This window comes from Syngnathus floridae, chromosome 16 (genome assembly GCF_059516105.1).
Source record: "Syngnathus floridae isolate MCC-2025c chromosome 16, RoL_Sflo_1.0, whole genome shotgun sequence".
Classification (NCBI taxonomy): Eukaryota; Metazoa; Chordata; class Actinopteri; order Syngnathiformes; family Syngnathidae; genus Syngnathus; species Syngnathus floridae.
This window is the reverse complement of record NC_142428.1, coordinates 170,442-183,345: the sequence shown is the minus strand read 5'-3', so window position 1 is coordinate 183,345 and position 12,904 is coordinate 170,442. Positions and strand designations below refer to the sequence as shown.

Here is a 12,904-nt window from a genome sequence, read left to right as displayed (position 1 = left end):
CATCAACCAAACCTGGTATGCATGACAACTTTTATTCAGATGACCAGTATCAGATTAAACCCAAAACCTTTGTTAACAACACAGCACAAAGCGTTGATGTTAAATCATGATTGAAGGGACTCCGGTACAATCAATGGGGGGGGGGGGCATTCCTGATGTCGATCGACCCTTGAGGCTTCGATGTCGCTCACACTTTATGTCACTTCGACTACCTGCCTCAGCTCATTTATTAGTGGAGCCAACTCCTTCTCTAAACTCATGATGAGACCTGAGAAAAAGACAGAGAGGAACAAAACTCAGCTCACAAGCTCAGTGTCAGAGGCCAAAACTTGATCAATCAAAATCAGTCCTCAAGGGGAGCCGTCCTGCCAGCTTTGCACGTCTTCCTGCGGAAGACATGGAAAACAGGCAAGACAGCGCGCCTTGAGGACGGGAGCTAGACACGCCTTACTCATGGGACAACAAACAAACCGTTGTTTACCTGTGTTGGCGTTGCCGCTGGCGATGAAACTGATGACAAGAGGCAACCAGTTGAACTGCACAATCTATTGAACACAGAGACATATCAGATCGTGATCTAAGAGGACACAAGAAAACCATGATAGGATATGTAACGATGATGACGATGATGATGATGATGATTCATTAGCCTCATTTTTTCTCTGTCTTCTCGGGAGTATTATATTAGAAAAGAAACATTGTGACCTGGTAGCTATTGTAGTAGCAGATAATACTCTTGTTTTTGGAGAGGCCCAGTTTGCTGCCTTGATCTGTTGCCAGAGCAAACGTGGACAAGAACCCTGGTCTCAGCGCATGCACCGGAGCATTGTCATTGGCAACTGCAGGAAGAATGGAGAAAAAGAAATCAGCAAGCTACAGAAGAACAGATTTTGGAGCAAACGTGTCCAGAGGGTCCAAGCATTTTGCTTGAATACCTTTGATAACTGGAACTCCATCTCTGTCTGTAACCACGATTGCGTGAAGACCTTCAACACTGCAGACGCCGCAAAGAGACAAAATCAAATGGAGTCGACAATCAAATTCAATCGACGATTTAGAGAATCATAACACCCAAGTGAAAACGCACGTCAGGTCAAAATACAATCCGTTGACGCATGTGATCAGCTCATAAGACGTACATACGTAGTATCTAGTCAAATGATTTCACATACCTTTGCAACTGTTTGTACAGATATCTTTTCAAGTCCTGTAAAAGAAAAAGGTTGGATCATGGAAAGGAACCAAATCTACTGTATGCAGCGAGTCTGACCAGAGTTCCGTTCCTACCAACCATGGTTGAAATGTGCATGGTTCTCAACTTCTCTCATTGACTGACCTATGCTGCTTTCTGAAAACATCTGCGCTAAGAGTAACAACCACGTATGATGCTCGAAATGCTCACGTCAGCCATGGTGGTCGCTCTGTCTCCTCACGTGTCATTCACGCTTTCTATCGACAATAGAAAGGAAACCATAAGAAATGTTCAACAATGAGTGAATGACACAAATGGAAGTTGACCAAGCACATTCGTGGATGCTAAAGTGAACGCTAACTCGACCCACTTTGGTCCGTTTTCCCACCAACTGGGTCAAATAAGCAACACGAGCTGAATACGTGACATAAGTGAACTAGACGTGCTTTCGGAGCGTGAGATGACTCCACCACATACCAGGCCTCCCTCGGGTTAATGGATCCAGAAGAGGGCTCGGCCAAAACTACCGCATCCACTCGCTCTCACCACCAGCACGGATGAGACGATCAGGCGCACGTCACATGACCTGCTTGTTTTCTTTCCGCTTAGCGAAGGACACTTGTCGAACGTCAAAGCTGCGCAATTTGCGCAAAGGAAAGAGAAGGCTATGCGTGCGTGCGTGCGTGCTTGCAGTAGAGCTACCGCGACCATAGATCTCGAGAAATAAACACTACAGATGCGCGCTGTGAGCTCACACCATCTTTTTTGAACGTCTGTGTCAAACATACGGTACGGGCCCATGGCGTACCAACTCAGCCAAGCCGATCTGAGGCGACGTCGCCACAAGGCGGCCATGTTGGGACAGAGCTTTTTTCTTTCTTTCTTTCTTGCTTTCTCCAAATTGCTTTAATGAACAAATTGCACAAGTACAGCGGTAAATACAATTGTAAATACATTGTAAATTGTAAATACAATACGATTGTGCAAATTCAGAAGAGACAAAAATGCGATTATGTATGAGCAATAATGGAAATGTAACAATACACTTCATATTCGTACAACAAAGTGTGTCATTACTTAAGGTAAGAAGTAGCCTCATACGAACATATGATGAGAGTTATAATCAGAACATTTGTGTTGAAAGAATTTGTAACAATTGTGTCAAGTGCACAAATATTCATTGAACAATTCCAACCAGGACTTCACTCATGTCCCACAATTTACTGGCAACTTGGCAGTCAGTGGCCTTGTCAAGAAGAACCTGAGGCTGACAGTCTGAAAAGAACTGTCCCTGGACTTCCTCGACGTCAGGGCTGCAGGCTAAATAGATTGACGTTTGAGCTCCTTGTTCAGGACTCTTGAACAAGCCCCAGGATAGCAGGTTGAATACAGGCTTGGCTATCACTGGGACACGGACATGCCGACCGAGATTCGTCCTCACCATACCGGGAGACAGAGCGTTGACAGTCACCCCGCTCCCTTCCAGTCGGCGGGCCAGCTCACAGGTGAATAGCAAGTTGGCGAGTTTGCTGCGACTGTAGGCAAAAGCCTTGTCGTATTTCTGTTCACTCTTCAAGTCGTCGAAGTTGATGTCACCGTGTTTGTAGAGTTTGGAGGAGACCACGACGATACGGCTGGGAGCGGATCGTTTCATGAGGTCCAGCAACAGGTGGGTGAGCAGGAAATGGCCCAGATGGTTGACCCCAAACTGCATCTCAAAGCCGTCCTCGGTTTTGCTGTACGGACACTGGTAGAGCCCTGCGTTATTTATCAGCACATCTAACCGAGGCTCTTCCTGCGCCGCAAAAGAGGGAATACTTGATGACCGCATGAAAAAAATCGTTCAGCAATCGCTTTTCCTGGTCCACAACAGACAACGTGCAGCAATTAAAGAATACATTGTACACGTCAAAGCGTGCGTGCGTGCGTGCGTATATCAGTGGTCCCCAACCACCAGGCCGCGGACCGGAAAGAGAAAAACGAACAAGAAGGACGGAAGCGATTACCGAAGTTTCTTCTGAGAAACAAGCTCAGTGCTGCCGCTAATTCAACGTAATGGTGAGTTTCATTTGGAGGTGGTTTATGTTGCTTTTTATGCCAGTCGTATCATTTCATCGTGTTTGTGATAAATGTAGGATCGATGTCGATCAATGTATTACTTCCTTCTATAAAGGCCGGTCCGCGGAAATATTTCTGACACCTGGCCGGTACCGTGGCGCAAAAAAAGGTTGGGGACGACTGCTGTAAATGACTGCAAAGGCTGTCATGTCAACCGAGAATACTCTCCAACTAGTATTACTCGCTCGCGAGCCGGTGTTTACGTGCAGGAATGTACGCGTCGTATCAAAAGAAAGGAAGGGAAGAGAAAAGAAAAGAAGGAGAGCGCTTTCACGCGGACGGAAAAGACCTTGTTTATGCTCTGGCAGAAACTGCGTATCGAGCTAAGTGAGGCGAGGTCAAGCTCTTTGACCACTACGAGTTGGCTGTCAACACAAGTGTCTCGTCGGAGCTCTTGGGCTGTCTCCTCAGCACTCTTGACGTCCCTGCAAGCCATTATAACGCGGCCGCCGAGCTTCACAATGCCCGCGGTCGTGGCTCTTCCAATGCCGCTGTTGGCGCCGGTCACTATTACAGTCCTTCCACTCATCATCTTTTATTTCCACCGTCACCACGTCATCAAAATGACGCCAGGACGGACGAGCTCAGCAAAGCGCAATGTACTTCATTACCCACAGTTCATAGTGGGCTGCGAGGAGGAGTTGCCTTCAGGTCAGCTCGTAAATTACAAGCTCTCCACCTTAAAACGCCACAAACGTGTTATGAACGAATCAAATGTCCTTGTATTTCAATCGATCATATCACATGGAAAAAAAAAAAAAAAAAAAGATAACGAAATGCCATCAAATATCATGCCACTACTGGGGCGGGCAGGCGGGCACGTAGGACCACACACCTCATCAGATGTATGGGCAAAATTTCATTTGAATTCAATTGTAGTTTCACGTGCTCGTGATGAAACAAAGGTCAAAAGCGTGCACGTGCACACAACAATATATAAGATCACGCTTCCCCTCAGAAGCTTTTACCACCAACACCCCTAGATCGAGCTTTGGAAGTCTTGATTGTTCATAAAGACTCATATTTGTGTTCAAATATTTCCCACACACCGGATACACTCCACTATCATCTTTCGGTGTTTCAATACATTGGAAACCCGATTCGTCCAAACCAGGCAGCGAGGAGAGTCCACGTATTCCCACGTTCAAGTTTGTGTTTGCTCTCATGGAGAGAGAGAGAGAGAAAAGAAAAGAAGTAAAGACCCATCTATCATCCAGCTAATAAAAAAATCAGCTAGAACTGAATTAATGTATGGTCTAGATGACAGCCATAGTCCCAGTGTGCCACTAACCCTGGGCCAAGATTGGCTGTGATAAATGGAGGCCGCGGCTCTGTATGGAGGGAGGTGAAAAAAAAGGAATAGGGCTGCCTGGCTGCCTGGCTGCCTGGCTCCCCGCCTGCCCGCCTGCCCGCCTGCCCGCCTGCCCGCCTGCCCGCCTGCCCGCCTGCCCGCCTGCCCGCCTGCCCGCCTGCCCGCCTGCCCGCCTGCCCGCCTGCCCGCCTGCCCGCCTGCGCTGGACTCGAACACTTTGAGTTCAGCATTCCCACCCAGCACATGATTCATTCTGCTGCATGCAGCTGCAACACATCACTTTTTGGGCTTGACCCACATCTCAGCTCCATCAAATTTGCCAGCAGAAGGAGCCCTTGCACTTTGCACGACTGTAAAACATGAAGCGCAAGTCTTGCAATCAGATGTCACAGGATACATTCAAAAGGCTCGCACGTGTAAAAAGCTCCTTGAACTTGAATCGGACGATGTGCTGCTGGTTCCTCACCCTGCACTTGTCATTGGCATGCCTGTTTGTACCTGTAAGCTGATGCAAATCCTGAGATTTGTTCATTTATTATTTATTCCTCACTCTTATTTATTCATTGTTTGGGCCTTCTTGTTTTGACTTTTTGGTGTTGTTTACTCGTATGTATATTGTGTACTATGTCTCGTCACCGTGGGATAGCAACGGGAACGTCATTTCGATTTCTTTGTGCGTCTTGGCACGTGAAGAAATTGACAATAAGGCACACTTTGACTTTTTTGACTTGGATTTTTGAGCTGTTTGTAAGTCGATTCTACGAAAACAAAAGAACACGGTAGATAGTATTTTGCCCAAAGTGAGTGCTTCCCCTGAATCTGGTGCTCTTGTTCAGACAGATGACCTCAGGAAACCTCCCACTGGGGGACGTGTAATGTTTATGTCTTTTGACTTCAGTAGCTTTAGAAGTCAATTCTTCAAAAATTAGAGCCCAGAGGAATTTGTCGACATCCAGTTCACTGGAATCGACGGATTCCTCCAGAGGGAATCGTTGGATGGCCCATTTCCAACAACTGTACCGTATGCAAAACGCGCTTTCCGAAACATTGCTACGCAGCGTACGGTTTTTGCAAGCGCGACACTACGCGCACGCCAATTTGAGGCCGACCGTTTCATATCTCCTGGTCCGAAAAGAAGGAATTTTCGCCTCGTCTTGCAACATACGTATCCTTCATGCTTGAAAACACCGAGAGGTCGTGGGGAAATGGAAGCATGGTGAAAGTTGACTGGAACCAGCCAAACTGTCGATGAGTCATTGCTACTGATTAACAGCCCCATCAACTCCAGATACTATAATGCTCAGTTGGCCAATAAAAAAGTGCAATGATTCTCGCTTGGAGGTGATTTTTTGCATGGCCGTCAATGGACGATGGATGACAAGGCCATTGCCACACCTTAAACGGTGATGACATTTCCCGGGATTTGCTTTCCCCCATTTCGAACAGTTCGCTGTGCGCTAGCTAATGTGAGCTATCCTCCGCGCGTAGCTAGCCAACAGAACAAATGGTGGCCGTTTGGGGCCACCGACAAAGCCGCTCGGTCGGGACAGCCTTTGTCACACGCAAGCAAAGCTGCGTCACTCAGCGTGCGCTTGCCAATATGGGAGGTTTGGATTGGAAAATCATGCCGAACTGTTCATATGAGCTCACGTTTGGGTCAGATCAGTGGACTGTTATCTGATTCCAAGTGGAGGTCTTTCTTTCTTTCACTCTATTAGTGCTGGTATGCGCAACTTCCGTGCCAATCCTCCCTTGCTGCCACGCTGCGGCTTTGCGTGAACATATCTGATGTCATAACAAGTGGAGGGTGATGCTTGTGGAGGGAGGGAGGGAGGGAGGGAGGGAGACCTCACACATACATAATCGGCCACTTGGAAAACAAGGTTATGGCCGCCATTATTTTTGGGAGATAACGTGCCCTGTTTATTTCTGTATGCTTCGCCCCCAATTAATTCTTTCTCAATGTAGCCACACAGAAATGCGTGGCTACATTCCACCTCGGAGTAATGCTGAACACATTGTCACGAAAATGATTCAAAGCAAAGCGGTTCAGACAATGTATGGGAGATATACGTACGTACTATATAAAACTGTAGGGCAATTCGTTTTAAATTGACACCAAAGCACACTTAATACCAGTTGTGATTTTACGTCCGATAAATACAGTAAGGTTTAGTTGAGTCGCTGACAAAATAGTTGCCATATTTGCAGGCTTTTCCATGCAGTAATACGAGAATCAATTGAGAGTGGCAGCCTTTGTCTTGACACCGCACTTAATTGATGGAAATCTTGCTTGATGAACTTGTCCATGTCATGTGGATCACAGCAGGCCACATTCACCTCCCCCCTACTTCTTTATTCCTTGGGGAGAAAGCTGAATCAACACGTAAGCTTGACTCCCGTCAGGCCTCTCACACCAGCGAGCGGCGGCGGCGGCGGCGGCAGCAGAGGAGCAGGTGGAACAACTTGCCCACATTCTATGACTCTCTGGAGGAAGTGACACCGTGGCCCACAGAGGGGGATCTGGGGAACATGACTCTTTGTGGGGAACATTTGTGACTTTTCTCTCCCATACTGCGATCGATCCATCCCTAAATCCAGGCGGACAATCGATTGCGTCAAGTCACTTGATTGGACGTTTGGGCGCTTTTCAGCTTTCTCATCTTTTCACGTGCAGTGGACTGGAGCGCTGCGGTGCGCTGCGGTGCGCTGCGGTGCGCTGCGGTGCGCTGCGGTGCGCTGCGGTGCGCTGCGGTGCGCTGCGGCGCAGACGTCCAGTGGTTTTGGAAGCGGCCCACGCGTGACAAGGCACGTGACCCCACCCACCGCTGGACGGACATCTTACCGATGCAACTGAAGAAAGCAAAGTCCGGGCAGTCGGCCGGTCGGTGGAACGGCCAGCCGGCCGGCCGGCCAACCGGCCTTCTAAATCTAAATAAACGTCCGCAACATCTGCGGATAGAGGCACGGGGAAGCTAGCAGCTTCTGCCACAGCCAGTGTGACCAAGCAGGGAACATATGTGACCAGAAGGTAAACATAGCAAACCGCATGAGGTGGAGATGCAGCGTGTGCTTTGACCCATCAGGCAGAAGGTTTCTGTGCTCTCCGCAGTCGAGCTCTGCCCTTGAAATCCACAGCTGTGTTTTCCCTCTGTTTGTTCCTCCACTCGCACGGAGCGGCTCTCCAGACGACTCTTCCCAACCGCGCGCGCTTTGTCACTTGGACGTTATCGGCAAATTGTAAATTGCATCTCGATCGACTGCTCGCTCGGAATGAAAAGTGTCATTCGAGCGAGCGGTCAGTCTAGCTCAGGTTGAGCATGTGCAGCAAGGGGGCGCTCCGGTGATTTTCAGCTCCAAAGAATGATGAACGCTAAATGACAACAACTACCCTGTTGGAATGATTGAATCAAAATCAAAATGGCGCAGATCCCCAAGGAGATAGCGTCGGTTTTGTGTGAGCGAGCGAGCGGGCGGACGGGCGGGCGGGCAGCTGCTTGCAATTGAGACGGACCGACCGGCTCTTTGCCAGGAATCTCCCCAGTGCCTGCCTCAAAAACATAACAGAGAGAACACAAGACATGGAGAAATCTGCTGGCTTTTGTGCATTTGGTGTACTTCATCACCACTTTTCTTTTGTTTTGGTAAGTTCAATGCGATTGCAGCGAGGTGCTGGAACTCGCAGACAGGCAGGCGAGGCATCTGTGGGGAGGATCGTCGTTAAAAGCACCCATACTTCATCCATTAGAACGCGAGAGACGTGTAGAATGTGGGCGAGTTAGGCTGGCTTGTCTTGGAAGGCAAAATATTGCAACGACCGTTGTGACCGCAGCGTACGGGTCTGGACTCACAAAAGCACCATGCTTTTTATTGGCTGCTGCTTGACGTCGAACCATCTCCAACGTGTTGCTCAGGTGCAGGAGCACAGCAGCAGCTTCACAGAGATGGAAGAAGTTGAATGAGCTGCCCACTTTCTTCTGCTAATGTAGAACTGAGTTTGGAACCGGATAGCCCTGCTTGAACGTTCAAGCTGCAAGAGGCACTCGCAAACTCTCTCCTAGTTCATTTGAATAAAATAGCACAAAGCAAAGCAGTTTTCGGCATCGGGCCGAAATGTTTTCTTTAGGTTCTTAACAATGAAAATTGCTGCTTGGCAACATGCACGAATGCAATCAGCTCCCCTAATTGTTGACGTTGTTGGACACGTCGTCCAAGTGATGCTGGAATCTCTTCCCTGAATTACTCAGCGCGCTGTATGGCCAGGGCAGGCCAGGGCAGGGCAGGGCAGGGAATGCTTTTCTTACACATGTCAATATTAGCTTGAGACATGACAATTTGACTGATGCTCACAATTGAGATGGGGTTTTTTTCTTCTTCCTTTGCTTCTGCTCTTGGAACGAAATGCAGGCAACATGAATGCCATTTTGTTTTGCTGAGTGAGTGAGGCAGTGAGGGAGTGAGGCAGTGAGGCAGTGAGGCAGTGAGGCAGTGAGGCAGTGAGTTCCCATGCAAAGGCGACCAAAAGGCCATCTGTCCATTGGATGAACACATTCGATTGCTTTTTTGGCTTGTTGGGTGTGACTTGATGGATTGCTCAAGTTGAAGACAGCAACATTGCTCTCAGTGTGCAGCGGCTATTTTCTTGTTTCCTGTCTGAAAACTGGGCTTGTATCCAAAGTTGCAATTTGATTTGATCGTATCCTGCCTGCACATTTGAGTTTATTTGTCTTTGTTTGTGTGTATTTTTCGGCCATCTTGTTCATTTCTTAGAACGAGGCGAGCCGGCCGGCCGACACGTTCCCATCTCGTTTTCTGCCAAGCGAGATGATTGATGAACGGACCGGTGGCTTCTTCCCCTCCGTCCGTAGAGCCCGGGACATTTGGAAGTCTGCAAATTGTTAGGAAAACACTCGTTTGGCGAGCAGAAACATTGGGCTCATGTTCCCGATGCGGAACTCCGTTTACGAACACCAGGCAAGCGAATATAAGCAATCTCGGTCGTCAGTTCCAACGCTTTGGCGGAACCAAACGCTTTCAGATGACTTACGAGGAACGTCAAGTCATTTGCTCTTCGCTCCACGTCGCTTTCCCTCTCTATGTCATGATTCCGGTCTGATAGCATGGAGCGGACTTTGTTTTGACACGACTGTATCGGAATGGGGGTTTTCCCGCACAAGCCATTTGAGTCCGTGGATATCGGAGGGCAGCAGATTTCGAGGGATCGGCACTGGACTGGACTGGACTGGACTGCACTGCGGTGCCAATAGTAGAAAAATGCATGCGTTGACAATTGCCCATGTTGCAAGTGTTCATATGCCACCCCAAGTACAAGTGGACGTTTTGATGCCATTGTCTCAAGCGACCTGTGAAGGCAGGGAGGGATACAGAGAGAAAGGATCAGTTGTGATGTTTGATGCTTACGAGGGAATTTCACGTTGAAACGGTTAAATGTGATTAAAAAGATCCCTGCTGTGTGTTTATATCGCCGCATATGCTGCTGGCTCCTTTGGAGTGAGCGCCTAACTCTTTAAAAGGGGGGGGGGAGGGGGGCGCACCTGTGTTTTCATTGTCCTTGACACCCCTCGGGCGCCAGAGATCATTACTGCGCACAACTGCATCATAAATAAAGAAAGAAATAGTTCATCCGTTGAAATTCTTTGCGCATCGTTCACACGTTACCAACAACACAACAACGATCCAGCGTCAGAGCCGAGCAACTTGATTTGACAGCATAGGAACGGTCAACGGCAAGCACTTGTCTTCGACTCCACTTGGTACCGATTGCCCCTTTGTGATAGTGATGAAAATAGTTAGGCCTGAAAAAAGGTGTTACTCGCATTGGACCGTTGTCAAATTGCAGCTTTCCAACCAGGATCAAAGTGAGCAATTCTTCTTTGGAGACCTGTTGACTTTCTGCCACTCAAACATGAAAGAAGGGGAAATGGATGCGCTGGTGCTTTTTGCTGCCACTTGCCATTATGGCAGGCATAGGAGGAATACGTCTTCCCGTGAGTGACACGGAAAAGGGATTGATTTGGCCTTCCGAAGGTGAACACATCAAGGAGCCGGCCGGGACGTGCGTCGTACTTTTCACAAAGCAGATGCTACGTATCACCAGTGACCGATGACGTGAAGAGCTTTCAGATGCGGGCAGGAGGCCCACGTGGAAATTCCCGAGCGTCTCTTGCCTTTCATCCCAAGTGGCGCGCACGGAGCTCGCTCCATAGTACGATCCTTCAGAGTGTTATTTAAGAGAAGTCAGCAAACAATTACTCAGCTTACAAAGAACCTGTTTTTCTCCTCCTAGATAGCGGACACGGCCTTTCATGACGGCTGGCGCCTGGCACCGTCCATTCGACTTAGCACGATGCTTTTTCAGCACATTTTGGTCAATTGGGCACTTCAGTGGCACTCAATCAATTCCCTTCAAATAAACATCTACTTACTGGTTGCTCAGGCCAGACCATTTAAAAGGACGTGTAAAATAGGCAAAGGGAAAAAACCCTAAGCCTATCAGAATGGAGCAAAAAAAATGCAGGGTGAGCTGAGCTTCTTAATCCTTCGTGTCAGTGGCATTCAATGCACACTCAGTCCCACGTTTCAAACAGTGGCTCACACAAAGAATGTCTTGTCAAAACACCAAGGTTTTAACACAAGCAAATTGCCGGACGGATGTTCAATAAGTGTCTTCCTCTGCGAGAAGCTGAGTAAGATGGAAACCAGGGCTGCTGAATTTCCTTGACGGGGCTCTTGTTATCTGCCGTTGTTTGATGTGTGTGGATTTCATCGAGGTACTGCACAAATGGATTGCTTTGAAATATCAGTCAAAGCAAGCTGAAGACTTTTCTCGCCACGGATAGCCACGGCATGTGTATTTTGGTCGCTTGGCTCTCGCAGCAGAAAAAACATATCAACGAGTGCCATTGTTTTTCTTGTGAAGGCACTTTGAAACAGATCCACAGAGGGGCTGCCTGTCATCAGATCAGGCTTTCAGGATCTGCAAGGCAAATGTCAGCAGTGCAATTCCCCCCGCCATCCTGCTCCTGCCCCTGCCCCTGCCCCTGCCCCTACCCCTGCCCCTGCCCCTGCTCCTGCTCCTGCTCCTGCTCCTGCCCCTGCTCCTGCTCCTGCTCCTGCTCTTGCTCCTGCCCCTGCTCCTGCTCCTGCTCCTGCTCCTGCTCCTGCCCCTGCCCCTGACCCTGCCCCTGCTCTGTGCTTGCTGCAGAGCCGCAAAAGCAAGAAGGCTTGGCCAGCTGCCCGAGCGACTTCTCCACTACAAAGAAGTGCTTCCAACTTGTTTCCTGTTTAGACAAGGTCCTGAGTTAGGTATGCAATATGGAGCCCACCGCCAAATGCCGCTTCTGTCAGTGAGATTAGAGCAGCAACCAAATAAATCGACTTTAGCCGCATACTACGTACACTGGACTTTTTCTGACGAGCGTCACGTGTCGCATTCCTTTCTGTCATCGCTGACTCTAATTCCATAATGTCTTGTACACGGACGGACTGCTCTCGGAAGGAGGATCAAACCGTGAGGACCCCCGTCGTCAACCTCGCTCTGGCTCCTCTCGTTGTACTTCCATTTTTACAAAAACATCCCCTCTGGAGCTTGAACGCCAGTCGCATCGGGCAAGTGGCTGGTCTATTTCATTTGGAGAGAGGAGCAACAATACCCACTAGGTATTGTGCATATTTGTGACAAAATCCTTTTGCCTCAAGAGTCACCGCAGCTCTTGCAATACTCCCTTTCTACGGTTGCACATTGAGGTGTTGAAAGAGCCAGCCCAAGGAGGTGTGTGGGGATTCACCAAACAACAGATAGGACCCCACATGGCGAGAAAAAGGTCATCATTTGATGGAGCGCGCGCCGTACGAGGAGGTGAGCGTGGAATTTTCCACTGAGATGGATCACTTCAAGTGTGTTGAAGTTGTGCCCTGAGCAAACAGCCCATTTGTTTCATGTCAATATGGCTTCACTGTCCCACTTTGATCTCTAATAGATCAGCCGAGTCCCGCTCCCACTGAGTCAAAGCTCAACTATTCACTCTTTCCACCACTTCCTGCTCAAATGCGCTGAGCTCCCTCCCGGGCTCCCTCCCTCCCTCCCTCCCTCCTTTCATGTCCTACTGTAAACACCTCCGACTCGTGCTCGCTCTGAAAGGCTGAAGACAAATGAGCGCCAACGTGGATGACATTTCTCTGGAGTTGCCAACGGTCGCCAGCATGTGCCAATGTCGCCAGCATGTGCCAATGTCGCTTTAGTCGTCAATAGTGGTCGGCCG

General features: G+C 48.9%; 2 protein-coding genes across 2 annotated transcripts; both read right to left on the bottom strand.

Annotated features, from left to right (window-relative positions):
* Positions 1-18: 18 nt before the first annotated feature.
* On the bottom strand, positions 19-1,836 carry lamtor3 (late endosomal/lysosomal adaptor, MAPK and MTOR activator 3). The gene is made up of 7 exons (XM_088401148.1): positions 1,670-1,836; positions 1,403-1,449; positions 1,173-1,207; positions 936-994; positions 706-839; positions 482-545; positions 19-268 (listed from the first exon to the last, which is right to left on the bottom strand). Exons 2-7 carry the CDS (start codon positions 1,409-1,411, stop codon positions 195-197), a joined length of 375 nt encoding a protein of 124 aa, XP_088257274.1. The 5' UTR covers positions 1,412-1,449; positions 1,670-1,836; the 3' UTR covers positions 19-194.
* A 428-nt stretch (positions 1,837-2,264) lies between these two features.
* Positions 2,265-3,916, bottom strand: LOC148384746 (retinol dehydrogenase 14-like). Its single transcript, XM_088401143.1, has 2 exons — positions 3,600-3,916; positions 2,265-2,987 (listed from the first exon to the last, which is right to left on the bottom strand). The coding sequence occupies exons 1-2, from the start codon at positions 3,840-3,842 to the stop codon at positions 2,370-2,372; spliced, it is 861 nt and encodes a 286-aa protein (XP_088257269.1). The 5' UTR covers positions 3,843-3,916; the 3' UTR covers positions 2,265-2,369.
* Between the last annotated feature and the right edge of the window lie 8,988 nt (positions 3,917-12,904).